We start from the raw sequence: 17,153 nt of genomic DNA on the forward strand, positions 1-17,153 counted from the left end.
CACAGAAAAAGTATAGGGGCTTTTTGTGCCATGTGAAGGATTAAGACAGGACAGTAAAACTAGCAAGATTCAATTCAGTTCTTCATCAAAGCACTCGGGGTATGCAGACCTACCTCACCATGTCTTCTACAGATGCTTCTACAGATGCGTCATAGGAGGGGTCTCCCAAGCTGCTAGCAAGAGTCAGTGCTATTTTTAATGTCTAAATTGAACACAGAGAAAGAAAGAACAATATTTATGTGACCCAAGAAATCTCACCTTCCACTGTCCAGACAGAGAAAGGTACCTATCCTTACCACATAAGCTACCTCTTCTTAAAGCTAACATTTCTGGAAACTTGGTTCTGTATATACAGTACCTCAGTAAGGAGGAGTAAAGTGTGTGGACAGGACAAACAAGGGATACCAGCTTTGTTTATACAGGAAGTATTACAGGAGAGCAGAGTGTACCCTGCAATATTCATACACCAAGTGGCTGACGTGAAACATGCAAGTGCATTGTTGTTCAGCTGATGTGTGCTACTATACTTCTAAAAATACAACCATCAGACTATTACTTCCCATTTAATTGCCAGTTAGTAATTACCACTTTCCTACGCATTCATTGCAACGATAAAAATCATGCTGGATTCCCAGGGGACTGCTGCTGTATATGCACATGCTTATAGTACATAGTTCCACCAGCATTCCTGTAGCAAAATGCTCATTAACCACCCTAACTAAAGCTCCTGAATTCCATGTTTCTAATTAGAATTCTTCCAAATGGCATGAATGGAAAATGTTAATCCCCGGACATTTAAAGGGCCAGCATTTTTAAAGCGTGCTGCAGATATGGCATCTCATGTATACACAGTCTTACCAGGGTGAATCGTGTTTCAAAAACATGGACAAAAACGACATACCACCCAGAAGCACCTATCCACCCCTGATCTAAGAGCTGGCCCACCGGTTTGAGATTGAGAAGCTGATTTTGATTAGCTGTAGAAGCAGGGAGAAGTATTGGAACCCTGCCCAAACCTCATGGATATGCACATCCTGTTCCCTTCCAAAACTGTTGTGATTTGATTGACAGCTTCTTAAGATCAGGACAGCTTCATAATAGATCACCAGAAGCAAAGTTACAAGAACAAGTGTGCTTTTCAGTATATTGCCATGGAACTGAGATGATTTATTAGACTATTTCAGTTTCCAATTGGTGTGGCTATCATTGTAGTTTTAAGTCAGTACTTAAACCTTTTGATTTATAGCCCAGATTCATATTAACTTTTGTCATGTGTGGTGCACACAGATTTCCCTTCAGGGGTCATAATTTATCTTCTGATGTGCAATAAAAGATTATTAACTTGTGGGACAACTATTTTCCACTAGTCAGAATGCTGCGGAAGGGATTACTCTGGCTGCAGTAAGTGGGGCTGTTAGAGCCCCTTGGGTGGCCACGGAAGAATTCCATCAGAACAGACAACATGGGGCAACACAGATGCACCCTACAAGCCCCAGTTTAAAGATGCGGGCTCTGAGCTAAACATTTCTGGGTTATGTCCCTTAGAGCACAACACAGAATTTAACTCGATAACTCAGCAACATAACTTGCATTAAAGTCTTGATCGTTAAAACCCAGCTGAAAGTCTGCTAGCTATCTAGCAACAGAACAGTGCCCACAGTAACAGGGACATATAAGAACCTGCAGTTATCTATAGGTGTATAATATGCAACCTCCAGCATGCAGAAACCATGAGATTATCATAAAATTCATGAGATTTAAAAAAATAATAAATGAATATAATATATAATATATAATAATAAATATTGTTGTGTATTATCTGCATAATGATCCTTCATGGTGCACTGGGGTCATATTTCCAGGCTTTTCTCCATAATCACAAAGACTAAAACATTCTTTTAAAAAAAATGAAAGTTGAGGGTCTGACCCAGCAGAGTAGAAGGTAGCCAGGAGCTGGAGCCAGAGCCTCTATGCAGTGGGGCAGGAGTCACCCAGCTGAAACTTCCTCCCCACCCAGAGCAGTACAGCAGAGGCAGGAGCAGGAGGAGCTGCTGCTGGAGGTGAGGGGAGCTGAGCAGCACCTGGGTGGCTGCAGCCACACTGGGAGCAACCCCGCTCCTCCTCCCATGAGGTGTGCATGCTGGCCAGGTCCGGGGATGGCAACCCTGGGCAGGAGCATGGTGCAGGCTGCCCCTGGCAGGAATAGGCAGAGCTCAGCCCCTGAGGACTGCTGCGGAGGTAGCCACAAGCCGCAACATCCAGGCAAGGTCTGCTACGTGTACCCCCCCGCCTCCCTCTCCTCACTCCCAGGCAATTCCCAGCACCTAGAGCCCAGGCAGTCCCCCTTTTCCCTCCCCACGCCCTCCACAGGGAAGAGGCATGCAGGGAGCAGATCACAGCTCTGCCCTGGGCCCTGGCCCCACAGATCCCTGATCATCCAGCTCTGGCCCCACGCTGTCCCCGCCCCGCGATCTTGGGGTCTTCATGGAGACCGGCCAAGAGCTGCATGGGTAGGGCATGCGGCTGGGTGGGCAGGGAACTGCTTCTGGGGCTGGAGCTGGAACTACAAGATGGGCCTAGTCCATGAGTGAGACAGGTGAGATCCTGGCCTCACCTGCCCATCCCACTCCCAAACAATGCTCCCAACCCACCCATGGCCCCATTCCACATAGGGAGTTTTGGTGAGTTGTAAGGGGAGCAGGATGGGCAAGTAAGGGCAGGATCCCAGCTGTCTCACTCCCGAACCAGGCCCATACCCCAGGCCCAAATAATTGCCCACCCATGCTCTAGCTGAGGAATCTCCAAAATCCTGTCCAGCAGGCAGTTACGCTCATTGTAAAACCTGGGAAGCATCCCAGTGGAGGCAGTCCTTTCTTCAGTTGTTCCAAATCCCAGTCACAAATAGGAAACAGATGTCCACAGGCTATGTCAGCACCTTGCTGTAAAAGTTCTTTCTGACAGTCAAGTAAGTGGGTGGCATATTAGATGGATCTAAGCAATGAGGAAATGGATAGGGCTGTCTTTCACTGCTGCTGAATCATTCTGTGGAGATGATTACTGTGGAAGATTAGCTGTGTCCTCCTAAAGTAAAACTGCTGACTCTTTCATGCTGGACCAGATAGTCTCCTTGAACTCACCCGCCACGACTTAGATGGAAAAGGAAGGGACCAAAGATGAATACAGTTGTGATAAAGTCACCTTCCGGGCCTGGTACTATTATGAACGTGCCCTTGTCTCTGGGCAAGCCACCCGCCTTGTTCGCTTGCCATGCCTTGTTGATAAATGATTATGATGTCAACTAGGCGGGAGGCTGCCCTTCGTGCACCCAAATGACCGTAGGCGATCAGTACATACTCCTACCATCCCTACACTTGTCCCATGCCTCGCTGATGTCTCACCGTGTGATGATACTCCAGCTCAAGGCTGGGCCAAACTGGGCACACAGTTGTATCTTTATCATACTGCCCACTTTGGGGCCACACACACACACCAACCCTCTCTCACCTCTTGCACTCCACCAGCTCCCACCTGGTCTCTTGCATACTGCCTATTCAGGCCACACTCACTCTGCCCTACTCCTGGGAGATCCTCAGGCTTTTCTCTTCATCCCTCGGTCAGTCCTGGTTCTTTTGGGCCTGTCCCATGACCCTCACCCAAGCGGGACTGAGTGATTGGTCAACTACGGGCCTACTTCATCCTTGGTCCCTCACCGGACCACTATGCCCCTCTCTTGGGCCACAACTCTGCCCCTTACATTAGGGCCAGGGGTCTTCCACCCATTAGGATTCAGCCACTCCTCTCTGAGCTTAACTGGCCCCATAACTCTGCCCTGCAACTCTCACGGCCCAGGGTCTTACCTCCCTTGGGTTCAGGTGGTGCTCATTCAGCATGCCTGGCCCACCTCCAGGGTCCAACACCCCATAGCACTCAGGCACTTCTCCAAAAGTTTACCTGCCCCCCCCCCCCCCCAACGCTCTAGTAACCCACCCAAACCTTGCACCGGGGAGGTTCTCGGTCCTGGTATTTGAGTGGCCCTGACCTGCCAGAGGCAGGACCACCAGACCTCCCTATCCCAGCAGGTTGCCCAGGACCAATGAGGCCTTCTCCTTTCCATAGCCACACCCTTACCTCCGAGTTATTCCTGGAGCAGGAGCTCCACCGGGCAATGTTACTCCCCACTGGCTGATCTCAAAATGTTCTGCTCCTATAACAGAGCTCTCCCAAAATGGCCATTCTCATTAGCCACCTGGCAGCTCCCTGCTCCAGCCCTTGAAGTGACAGACATCCCAAAGGCTGTTCTGTCACAACAGTCCTATGAGAAGTTTAATGTTCATTCCATAACTTAGAAGGCTGGCTCCGCTTCACAGGGCTCCACCATCCCCATGCATCATTTCTCCTTTGTGGGAGTCTCAGCCCCCAGACTGCCTTGATCAGCCTCTAGGTGGCCGGTTTCTTTTTCTCAGTTGCTTGCCCTGTTCTTCCCTGCATGGGTCCCAAGCCAACCGTCCTGCAGTTCGTCTTTGCCCTTATCCTTCAGTGAGGAGTCACAGGAGGCCAACGCCTCAAACTCACCCAAACTCTTGGCCTCGCCTCTTCTTTCCTCCAGGTCCCTGGAGCGGCTGCCCACACCCACTGGACTTGAACTCACTGGCTTGGATGTTGCAGCCGCCTCATCTCCCAGCCTCCGAGGTAAGTCAGTCTTCGGGACTCTCTCTCCCAAGTCCCCTTAGTCGGTCTTTCGCTGCCATCTCCCTGCATTCCCTTGGGTTTCTTCCAGGGTCCTCTCCTCTCCCCAGCCAATGCCGACTGCCTGTTTGGCTCCCTTTTTAATTCCCCATGCCGATTAGCTGTGAGGTTGGCCACAGCGTCCCATTCACCGCCTAGCCAGCTCTCCCAGCTGATCGAGCTAATTACCATCCAGGGCTCTCAGCGCAGGGCTTTTCCCCAGGCTGGGCCCACCAGCATGGTAAGTACTCTTTTGTTCTTTGTGTTTTCAGGGTCTCATGACAGGGTGGACTTCTCACTCTGTCACAATTAAATACAGGAAATACATGGCAATGCAGGTATTATTTAAGAAGAGAGAGCATTGTTCAAGTACTCAGACAGTAGAGAGACCCCAGGATATCCTACAACTACTGCACATTTTTGAGACAATGTCAAAGCCCAGATTTAAACCTTAGTGACCTGTTTTGTCATAAATAGTTTTGGCACAATCAATGAACAAATAAAGTCCTTTTATATCAACGTATGGCTAACTAGCTGTCTTTGGCTTACCTCTGCTATCCAATGGAAGGTATTTTCCCTGGATATCTGGCTTGTGATATTTAAGCCTTCCAGGATATTCAGAGCTGCGATCAATGCAGGGCCTGCATGGGGAGGTGGAGGGCTGAGAATGAGGTGACCTGTCAGGGTGAGAGGAGAAGAGTATAACTGCTTTGTCAAGACTGTACAGGTCTGTTCTGTCTGGAATGCTTTCAAGTGCACTACTGGCAAAGGAAAGGAAGAAAAATCTTACAAAATCTAGGAAAAGTGTAAGAGAATCTCTTAAGCCATGAGGTTTTTTCTCCTCTATGAAATGCTGTTGTGTTTAATAGCAGAAACTCAGATCTTATCTCAAACATGGATGTTCGAATAACTAATGGGTAGTGGGGGCCAACCTTTTCAGTAGGTGTGCTACAAATTAGCCTCACACCTCTCCACACCCCAAATGCCACTCTAATCCCTTTTTCTTACCCAATCTGCTGCTCCACTTTCTGCTCTCTGCTCTGTGCTCCCTGACCAAGTTGTTGCTCTGCTTTCTGTTTCCTCGCCTGTGCTACCTCTCTGATCTGATGCTCTGCTTTCTGCTCCCTGCCTTATCTGCCTTTGTGCTGCTTGTCCCTTCCCCAATTGGCTGCATGCCACACACAGAGGCTGCCCATGCCACTTGTGGCACCTGTGCTGCAGACCAGCCATCCTTGGGTTATGACATCACTGACTATGAGGAAGCGGACAAATCACTGAGTGACAGATAAAAGATTTCTATTCAGTAAGTTTAAAAGTTTTGAACCAGACTCCAAGACTGTGTAAAGCAAAAGAACTCCACCAAAAACTTAAAACCTTTCAGGCCCTCAGTATCCTTTATAAAGAGACTAAAGGGGGTATAAGCCCACGTTTTTCTCTTTGCAGATCACATGCGAGAGCTACTTGCAAGCAGTGCTAATTCACGTACTGTGACACAATGCTGCACACATTAGAATATTGCATCAATATGATCAAAACACCACTAGTTGCTTTCAAGGACAACATGAATCTTACATGTGTGCCCAGCAGACTTACATGTTGGCCCAGCAAGACAGGTGGCTCAGAGACTCTAAACATGCACCCCAGTCCCACTCTCAGGCTGTCTTAGGAAAGCCCATTGAATGCACACACTCAAAATCTGAAAGCATCTGCGTTGTCTAATTGCCAGGCTTGAATGCACACAGAGTGGGGTTGAGTACAGCAGGGTTGTTTCTCTGCAGCAGTGCCAAGTTCAGCAGAGCAACAGTTAGACAGCAGGGACACAGTTAGATAATGCCACAATCACTAGTTTGCAACAGGAAGGTAACAGGAACAGTGCTGCTGCCCTGCACAGATCTGTGCTACTACAGACAGTGTTAAATAGTTCAATGCTGCGTTATTTTCTGCACTCACTTTTCCCCTATACTGGTGAAACAGATCAGATTTGCAGTTTCTAATTGGTGTTAAAACATGTCATCAGGTGAAGTAGACTTTGATGCACTGTAGTAGGGGAGTCTGGAGATTTTACCTCGATACACTGTATGGACTGGATTCTTCACCAGGGCACTGTAGTTACTGAAGTCTACCTCTGTCAAGACTCCTCCATAATTTTTGACCTGAATAGAAGAACAAGGCAGAACATATTAAAGAGAGGAGTCGATGGGATACTGCAGTTCTCAAGCCAGTGAACAAACACTGTGTTCTGATTCTGGTTAAATAAAAGTTGTGTGGAAGTTAGCGGCCCATATAATTTCAGTGGAATTGGAGTGCTTGATTGCCTTTGAAAAACCCGGACTTCATGAACGGAAGCCTCTGGGATCCCATGCCTAGGTATCAGCTTACTGTGAAGCTCTGTAGCTCATCTCAGTAGTTTGCGCAAGTGATGGGCATTATGAAACAGCTCTGCATCTCCTTGCTTGGCATGCTTATAGGACAGGAGTTGGTCCTAGGGATGAATTTGGCCAACTGTATTTATATTTTCCCTACTCAGTTTTTTTCTGGAACATGCTTATCCTTTGAGAGAGACTTTTTCTGTTGCATTGTGCATGCCATAGGGAGCCCAGAAGGTTCCCTTTCCTTCCTCCTTGGCCTTTTTCCTATTTATTTCCAGTGGCAGATGGACACAGGGCTCCTTTTTTTATCTTAAACTCCTTCCACAAACATCTTGCTGCATAAATCACTTGGACTGTTCCTACATGAGCTCTGGGGAGGGTGGAGGGGAGGGGGATGCTTTAATTAGAGCTCAGGAGCCGCTCTAATGAAAGCGCTTGAGGCGTCTCATGTATTCAGCATCCCACACTTCAGAATGGTAGTGGGGGAGCTTTACAGTACCATAGCAAGGGAGGGGTGAGTGGGGCAACCCCTCGGGCGCCCAAGAAAAAGGGTGACAACAGGCGAGTTACAAGTTGATATTTTGTTATAAATACTTTTTAAAGTTTTGGCTGATAATGTCACTGATAAATGCTGCGTGCAGCTGTAGCATGCATGCGGCCAGCCCAGCAGCTTGGAGAGCAGTGTCTCACTGATGAGACTGTTGTGGGGGGAAGGCGGGGGGAAGGGGCATGTGGGGAGTAGATTGAGGCCTCCTGGTGAGAAAGAAGGGGGTAGAAGGGGGCCTGGCACTGGGGCAGGCACTGAGCATCGGATGGAGCCATGAGCAGATTGTCCAAAGAGGGCATGGGAAGCTGCTCCCCCTGCTGTGTGCACCCCCCAAACAAGCATGGGGGTGGGGGGGAGGGGCATGTGTCCCCTGGACCTGTGCACGGGGCAAGGGTGGGCTGTTGCTATGGGCTTGCCCTGGACACCAAACTTCCTTGCTATGGCACTAGACCTTTAACGAAAGCTCATTCAACAAGCTTTAGTTAAAGTGCCAGAGCCATTATTTTGAAGGGTGGACATGCTGAATACATGTGATACCAAAGCTGCTGGAACATACTAATTAGTCTGCTCCAACATGCGCTAATTAGCACATGATGGGGCAGGTGTCAGGCACACGTATACATGCCATTGACTAATACAGTGGAGTAATGAGGTGGAGGCCACTTTTGCACTAATAATCAGGAAAATGGTAACATTTTACCTTTCCCCAGTGTTTTTCATTAAAGGATCTCAAAGTGCTTTACTAGTACTAATGAGTCACACCTCAGAACTACTGTAAAAACAGTCATGACCTAAAGAATTCAAATCCGGAACTACAGGAAAGTCTCTGGATTTGAGGCATGGATCTATGCCCCTTGTGTTCTGGGAATAAAATGCAGATTTTTAACAGTGAAAGTAACTAACCACTGGTCTAGATTATCAAGAAGAAGGTTGGTCCAGTGGTTGTGGCACTGGGATTTGGGAGACACAAATTCAGTTCCCTCTCTGCCACAGACCTCAAGGGTGACCCTGGGCAGATAACTTGCAGCTCATACCTGCCTGCATTGAGGCGAGTGCAACCCCTCACTTGTACATTCACATCAACCTGCTGGTGTTTTGACAATTTAGCCCTATATGTACATGTCCTGCGTGTTAATACATTCACTTTTCTGCTCCCATAGTTTATCACAGAGGGCTCCTGCAAATGAGGATGTTTACTGAATTAATATCTTGATTGGGTAATATAGCAGTGTAGCAGCCTACTAGCTCAACAGGCCTAGATGCAGTCTGTTAGCTCAATGAGCCTGGGGGCAGTCTGCAGGCTTGCAGGGCTACAGCCTATCTGCAGGCAGTCAGGGGTGATTACAGGCTGCCTAGGAGGACTGGGCCAGCTGAGGGAGATAATTTAGCTGGCCACAGGATGCTAAAGGCTTCCAGGGAAGAGAGCTACGGAGTGACAGAAATATTGGGTGTTGAGAGTTGAGGTAGGGCTGAGAGAGAGTGTGCCCAGAGAGAGGAAAGCTGAGAGCTGAAAGCAAAAGCAGAGAGGAGAGCTGAGAGGGAGAAAGCCAGCAGGTCAGCTCATGGTGGAGCTTAAGGACACCAGGAGTGTCTCTCTCTCAAAGGACCATGAGTGCAGCGGAGAGACTGTGAGCGAGCCTTTTCTGTGGCTGAAAGGACCGGAGGAGCAAGGGAGAGAGCAGGCAAGTGGCAGCAAAACCATGCCTAAGGACTCTCTTTAGGTCTGGGAGAAGACGCTGTGCTTTTTAAGTGTTTTATTTACAGACTGGATTTGGTTATGTTAACTCCTGCCAGGAGGGGGTTTGGCCCAGAAGAATAAAGACAGTGGCAAAAGACTGTAAACAAACACTGAAACACTGTTTGTCTGAGCAAGCAATTCTGCAACCCCCTACACATGGTGGAGAATGCAGGCAATATAGAGGGCACTACAGGAATCTAAAGGGCCCTGCAGCAGCTAAAGGGAACTGCACCAACAAAGCTCAGTGCAGGAGTTAAAGGAGACTGTACCATTATGAAGTGAACCCCACACTTTGAAAGGGAACTGTAGCAATTTAAAGGGACCTAAAGCAGTTTGAAGTCAACCGCAGGTTGTTCAGCATAAAGACAAAAGCCCTGTTAAAGGGGCAAGAGGTATCCTCTGCCCTAATATGGGAGGTGAAGGGCATCAAGGGGGAGCAAAGGCAAGTACTAATCCTGGTACCCTAAAAGAGCTGAGATATGCTCAGCTAGATGCTCAGCTGTTATCTGATGAGATGGCCAAGGAGGCAGCACACCTTCAGTTACAGCTAAGGTGAACACCAAAGCTGCGAGCAGGCTGAGTCTGCAGTAGCTTCCTTAAGGCAGCAGATGACCACAGGGAATGGAGAGAGAAGGAATAAGGAGTGGAGACACCTGTTGGCTGCAGAAGCAGAAAAGGAAGTGTTTGAGTAGCTAATTGTGGCAGAAGCTGAAAGGGACCAACAAAGCTGCGGGCTCTCCAGAAGTGGATAGCAGACCTGAGGAAGAAGACAGATGATGGTCAGGACTGCCTAGAGGCAGTGGAGGAAGCCAGGAAGAAGCTGCAGAAAGACTTCAAAGCTCTGAACCAATGTCTTGAGGAGAAAATGATAGCTTGGAAGAAACAAAGAATAGTCTGCAACAGGAGCATGAGAATTTTATGGTTGACATATGTAGACAGCACAGGATTGGTTCCAACTTGGGGGGAAAAAAAGAGTTTGCTTAGATGCTGACAGAAGAGAAGAATCTTTCTGCCCAATATGCAGAAGAGTGAAACTGAGCAGAGGTCAAAGCTAGAGAGAAGGAGATTAAGGCACTTGCTCAAGCTTTGGAAGAAGTCCTGGAGTGGAAGGCCAAACTGGAACAACTCAGTACACAACTCCGTACTGAAATGGAGAACCTAAGGGGTTCCAGCGGTGCGGCTGACAAGAATGCGCATGAGCTGAAGAAGACTAAACAAGCCTTGGAACAGCAGGTGGAGGAGATGGAGAACAAGTTGAAGGAAAATCAGTGGGCACATGCAGAGAAGGAGAAGCTCACCAGCCTAGAGATTAAGCTGTCTGAAGCCATGGCTAAGAGCGCACAGTTCCCAGAAAGAAACATGGAGAAAAAGTGGGGAGAGGACCACAACCTAAGAGGGATCCCAGGGGTAAAAAAGAGGGAGAGAACCTCACTGGGCAGCCAACGAAGTGGGGAAGCTACAGTGTGCAGAAAAGGTCCTGCAGGCCATGACGGGGACCAGTGGATCCAAGCAGAAGTTCTCTGGGGAAGACAGATGGCATCCCCACCAGCAACTATGAGCCAGACGAGAGAACGGCAACAATACTGGCTGCGGCCAGGAAGAAAGATCCCAATATCCGGCCCAGGGGTGAACCAAACTGGAGGGCTGGTCCCTTGGGGTCCACTGTGTTTGTGAGGAACCTCAACTTCATGGTCAACTGCAGAAGGTTCAGACGGGTGTTTCAGAAAGTAGGAGTGGTGAGGTATGCAGCTGTCTGATGGAACAAAACTGGGAAAAGGCGCTTTATGGAGATGGTTACATTTGCCCACCACAGGGATGCTACACTTGCAATGGCTGAATGGACAAATGTTGTGTGGCAGGCCCATGGGGGTAAAAACAGACTGAGAGACTGGTCTATATGGAGAGTACCAGACAGTAATACAGCCACCCAGGGGTCGATAGAACTTCAGAGTTGGATATAGCCCCAGCAGAGAACTGGCCTCTATCCTCCACAGAAGTAGGGACCTAAGAATGAGGAAGCTGGAAAGACTGTGTTTATGGTGGGTATGGGTGGGAGGCAGTCCCAGAAAGAAGAAAGGAGATCCCTGGGGGAGAGTGAGAACCATGCCTTTTCTGGATGGGCTGCAGGGAGTGGGCAGTACAAGACTGGTAGTATGTAAGAGGGTCCTGTCAAGGCCACCAGGGCAGTCGTTGAGCACTACCCTGAAGAAAGCCACAGACCCTGATGGGAACCTCCACAGGTGGGCAGGGAGTAGATCCCTGAGTGGAAGCATTTGAATTTATTCAAGCTAGCCACTGGGCTTATGTTTTGTGTATAACTGAATATCTTGTTTGTATGGGGATTCAGTGTTTATGTTATATTACCAGTCATTTGGGTAGGATTATAGGGGTGGAGGGTGGTCCCATGGCCCATGAGGGGCATGTGTGGTTTGAGCCCTGGCACGGGATAGGCTCAGAACATAAACTGATTCGAGCAGCTTCATCCTGGGCAAGGAATGCACAGGGGAGCTGCAGCCCTGAAGCCGTCAAAACTTGGGCCAAAGCCCGGAAAGGGAAAAATTAGGGCCACAGAACTGCAGAATCAGCTGGAGAGCAGCTTTGCCCTGGGCAAGAGACAAACCGGGGGGCTGTGTCCCAAAAGTCATCAAAGCTTAAGCCAAAGCCCAAAAAGGGCACAACTAGTTCCAGGGGGCCCAGAAGTAGAGCTAGAGGGCTATCTTTCTCCCAAGATAAGGAGGAGAAAGAAAACTGAAATATTACAGGCTGCCTAGGAGGACTGGGCCAGCTGAAGGAGATAATTAGCAGGCCACAGGAAGCTAAAGGCTCCCAAGGGAGGGAGCTGGGAAGTGTTGAGAGCCAAGGTAAAGCTGAGAGAGAAAGCTCCCAGAGAATGGAAAGCTGGAAGCTGAGAGCTGAAAGCCAGAGTATAGAGGGAGAGAGCCAGTGGGACAGCTTTATGGTGAAGCCCGAGGACCACTCCAGGAGTGCCTTGCTCTCAGAGGACCATGAGTGAAGCAGAGAGACTGTGACTGAGCCCTTTCTGTGGCTGAAGGGACTGGAGGGGTGAGGGAGACAGTGGGTGAGTGATGGCAAACCTATGCCTGAGGATTCTCTTCGGGTCTGGGAGAAGACCATGTGCTGTTTAAGTGCTTTATTTATGGACTGAGTTTGGTTTGTTGACTCCTACCAGGAGGATGTTTGTCCCAGAGGAATAAAGACAATGGCAAAAGACTGTAAATGAACACTGAAATACTTTTTGAGTGAGCAATTCTGCAATCTGATACAGGTAGGTTAAAAATCCCTGTAACTCCAGAGTCATTTAGCCTTACTGGGTTTCATTTCCCCATCTGGAAATGGGAACAACAGTACTTGCTTATCTTATGGGGATGCTGAGAGGGGTAATCCATTAAAGGCTGTTAAGTACTCAGATAATACAGTAACAGGAAGTCTCATGCATTTCAAACAAGGGGAACCAGTTTGCAAGCAGTATGCAGGCCAGTTCATGGGTAGTAGCATAGTCTATTACCACACAATTGCTCTCAGCCATGGCAGTGACTCGTCATACTTGCAGGTGACCTGGCATCACTGAGACCTTCACCCAGACAGAGCCTGAGGCCCTGGACTGCAGGGGCTGCCTGGCGCAGCTGCTGGCAACTGGGAATGGGGGCACCCCCACTTGTGGGGTGTGCTCCCTGGTGGAATCTCTGGAGGGCCGGGTGCAAGAGCTCAAGGAGGAAGTATGTCAACTGCGCACCATCAGGGCCCACAAAGACTTCATTGATGGCTACTGCCATACCCTTCTCCAGAAGAAGGAAGAAGAGACAGAGATGGTAGCCAACATGATGGCTAACCAAGAAGACCCACCCGGAGCAACCTGGAAGACAGTCACCTCATGCTCCAGGAAACACAGGGCCAGGATTGCTCCTCCCCTGGCCCTGCACAACAGGTACGCTCCCCTCTCCACGTATGAGGAGGCTCCGATGGTGACACCAGGAAAGGAGAAAGGTAAGCAGCTTGCTGCTACCTCCAAGAGGAGGTGCAAGGTGGTGGGGGTAGGGGACTCCCTCCTGTGGGGCACTAAGGGACCCATCTGCCATCCGCACCCCCTAGCCCATGAAGTCTGCTGCCTCCCAGGGGCTTGCATCTGAGATGTAACAGAGAGGATCCCCAGGCTTGTTCAGCCCTCTGACTACTACCCCATGCTCCTCATCCATGTGGGAACTAATGACACAGCCAGGAGTAATCTAGACCAGGTCATGAGTGACTACAGGCCTCTGGGGGCTGGGCTCAAGGGATTGGGAGCCCAGGTAGTCTTTTCTTCTGTGCTCCCTGTTGCAGGCCACGGTCCCAGAAGGGAAGGATGCATTGAGGAAGTGAACCAGCAACTCCGATGCTGGTGCCACCAAGCAGGCTTTGGATTGCTTGACCACAGCATGCACTTCAGGGAGAGAGGACTCCTGGGAAGGGACAGCATCCACCTCACAAGGAAAGGTAAGTCCCTGTTTGTGGCCAAGATGGCCGATCTTCTGGACAGGGCTTTCAACTAAGATTGCTGGGGGGACAGGGATATGCAAATTCAAACATGTTCAGGGACCAACATACAAGTAAGCCTAGTAGATAGGGACACTGGGAAAGCTACTCTTGTGGGAGCTGAGGGAATAGTTGTCCATCAGCAGGACGGGAAGATGAGGGCCTCAGTAGGAGGACTCAGGTGCCTATATACTAATGCTAGGAGCATGGGGAGCAAGCAGGAGGAGCTAACCATCCTACTCTCCAGTGGGCATTGTGATCTAGTAGGGATTACGGAGACCTGGTGGGACTCCTTGCATGACTATTGTGAAGCTATAGAGGGCTAAACCCTGCATAGAAGGGACCGGGTGGGGAAAAAAGGTAGAGGCATTGTTCTTTATATGAAAGAGCAGTACATCTCCTTGGAGGCCAACATCAGCTCCAAAAATGGACAGCTTGAAACCCTCTGAGTCAAGTTGTGGGAGAGGGGGGCGCATGGCAAGAGAGACCTAACTCTGTAGGTGTATACTACAGATCACCAAACCAGGGGGAGGAACTTGATCTGGAGTTCACCCGAGAATTGACTGAGGCTGCACATGCATGTGACATGGTCATCATGGGCAATTTTAATTATCCAGACATCTCCTGGGAAGAACAGTTGGCCAAGTTGTAACAGTCACAATCCTTCCTGACCTGTGTTAAGGAGCTCTTCCTGACTCACAAGGTGCATGGGCCAACCAGAGGTGACGCTCTGCTAAACTTGGTCCTGGCCAAAGGAGACGACCTGGTGACCAACTTAAATATAGAGGGAAGTCTGGGTGACAGTGACCATGAAACTATCATGTGCACTGTCCAACGTAAGACAGACAAATCAGATAGCAGAATTGAAGTCTTGGACTTCAAAAATGCAAATTTCAACAAGCTTAGGTCACTAGTAGGGCAAGTGGTGCAGGACCAGGGACTGAAGGTGCAAGGTGTGCACTAAGAGTGGTTGTTCCTTAAGGACATGATCCTTGAAGCACAAAGGAAGTCCATTCCCATGTGAAGAAAAAGTAACAGGAGGGCTGGGAAGCCCTCTTGGCTAAACAGGAAAATCACGGTCCTCTTAAGAAAGAAGAAAGAGGCTTAGAAACAATGGAAGCTTAGGACAGGTCCCACAGAGGACTATTCCATGACAGCCCACATTTGTAGGGAACAGATAAGAAAGGCTAAAGCGGTGACCAAACTTTGATTAGCAATGGGAATCAAGGACAACAACAAGTCCTTCTTTAGGTATATAGGGAACAGGAGGAAAACAAATGGGAGTGTGGGGCCATTGCTCAACAGCTCAGGAGAGCTGGTTACCGGCACCCAGGAGAAAGCTGAACTCCTGAATGACTACTTGGCCTCAATCTTTCACCGGACCAAGGGGAAAACCACACCAGGTAGAGTACAGGATGAGCATGGTAGGAATAATCACCTTCCTACTATTGCCATAGAATTGGTGTATGACCAATTAATAAAATTAGACGTATACAAGTCAGCAGGACTGGATGATCTTCATCCGAGAGTGCTGAAGGAGCTGGCCAAAGTCATTCCGGAACCCCTGGCAAAACTCTTCCACAGCTCGTGGCACTCTGGAGAAGTCCCTGAGGACTGGAAGAGGGCCAGTGTTGTGCCCTTCCACAAGAAGGGCAGAAGGGCAGGCCTGGGTAACTATAGGCCAATCAGCCTAACTTCCATCCTAGGGAAAATCCTAAAAAAGTTCATCAAGGAGTCTATCTGCAATAAGCTTGCAGAAGGTAAGATTCTGAATGACAGCCAGCATGGCTTCATTCCGGGCAGGTCTTGCTTTACCTCATCTCCTTCTATAACCAGGTAACTTGCCACCTGGACATGAGAGCAGGTTGACATTGTATACCTAGACTTCCAAAAGGCCTTTGATCTAGTATCCCACGATGTCCTCATGAGCAAATTGGAGAATTGTGAGCTTAACTCCGAGACAGTCAGGTGGTTGAGAAACTGGCTGCAGGATAGGACCCAGAGAGTTGTAGTGAATGGATCTGTGTCATCCTGGCAAGAAGTAGGCAGCAGCATCCCGCAGGAATCGGTGCTCGATCCAGTACTTTTTAACATCTCTATTAACGATTTGGATGTAGGGGTGAAGAGCTCACTGGCCAAGTTTGCGGACAACACCAAGTTATGGGGAAGCGTGGTCACACTTGAAGATAGGCTGCAGATACAGGTGGACCTAGACAGGCTAGCAAGTTGGGCAGATTGGAACCTGATGAAGTTCAACGTTGAGAAATGTAAAGTGCTTTACCTTGGGACGAGCAACTCCCAACACACCTACAGGCTTGGCAGCACCAAACTGACTAGCACCACAAGTGAAAGGGATCTGGGGGTAATAATAGACCACAATATGAACATGAGCTGGCAGTGCAATGCTGTAGCCAGTTGGGCAAATAATACCCTGGCATGCACCAATCAATGCATCTCCAGCAAAACCAAGGAGCTGATTCTTCCGCTCTTAGCACTGGTGAGACCGCAGCTGGAGTACTACGTCCAGTTCTGGGCACCACACTTTAACAAAGACATGGACAAGACTTGAGAGAGTCCAAAGAAGAGCCACCCATATGATCAGAGTCTTAAAAGGCAAGCCATATGAGGAAAGGCTGAGGAATCTGGGACTCTTCAGCCTGAGGAAACAAGAGGCTGAAGAGGGGACCTGGTAGCAGCTTACCACTACACTAGGGGAGTATATCAAGGGCTTGGTGAGCAACTGTTCACCAGGGCACCCTTGGGGAAAACCAAGTGTAATGGCTACAAACTCCTGGAAGATAGATTCAGGCTCAACATTAGGAAAAACTTCTTCAGTCAGAGTGTCCAGACTGTAGAATAAGCTCCCTCCAGAGGTGGTGCAATCGCCTACCCTGGAAATCTTCAAGAGGAGACTAAACAATCACCTTGCTGGGGTCACCTGACCCCCAGTGATCTTTCCTGCTTGGTGCAGGGGGCTGGACCCAATGGATCTTCTGAGGTCCCTTCCAGCCTTACAATCTATGAATCTATGCTGTGGCAGATTCTCCTTCACTTAGAATCATTAAATCAGAACTGGGAGCTTTTCTGGAAGAGTGGCCTTAATCAAGTAAATGTGAACACTGATCACCTGCAGAATAAGGAAGAGAATGTCTTGTTAGTTCCAGAAAAAGTGTAGGAGATTCTCTGGACTGTGTTGCATTGAAAGTGAGATGTGATTGGCACAAGGAGGTAAGTGTGCTGTTCA

The 17,153-nt window shown here is 48.9% G+C and overlaps 1 protein-coding gene across 1 annotated transcript in view; it reads right to left on the reverse strand.

Annotated features, from left to right (window-relative positions):
* GGT7 (gamma-glutamyltransferase 7) overlaps positions 1–17,153 on the reverse strand; it is a 74,607-nt gene that overhangs the window by 14,208 nt on the left and 43,246 nt on the right. Inside the window, exons 8-10 of the mRNA XM_025205391.1 lie at positions 6,791–6,878; positions 5,275–5,402; positions 114–202 (exon numbers count right to left, since the gene is read on the reverse strand). Of these exons, the coding sequence (XP_025061176.1) occupies positions 114–202; positions 5,275–5,402; positions 6,791–6,878 (305 nt within the window). The remainder of the gene's footprint in view (positions 1–113; positions 203–5,274; positions 5,403–6,790; positions 6,879–17,153) is intronic.

The sequence above is a fragment of the Alligator sinensis genome, unplaced genomic scaffold, assembly GCF_000455745.1.
Source record: "Alligator sinensis unplaced genomic scaffold, ASM45574v1 scaffold511_1, whole genome shotgun sequence".
Lineage (NCBI taxonomy): Eukaryota > Metazoa > Chordata > Crocodylia > Alligatoridae > Alligator > Alligator sinensis.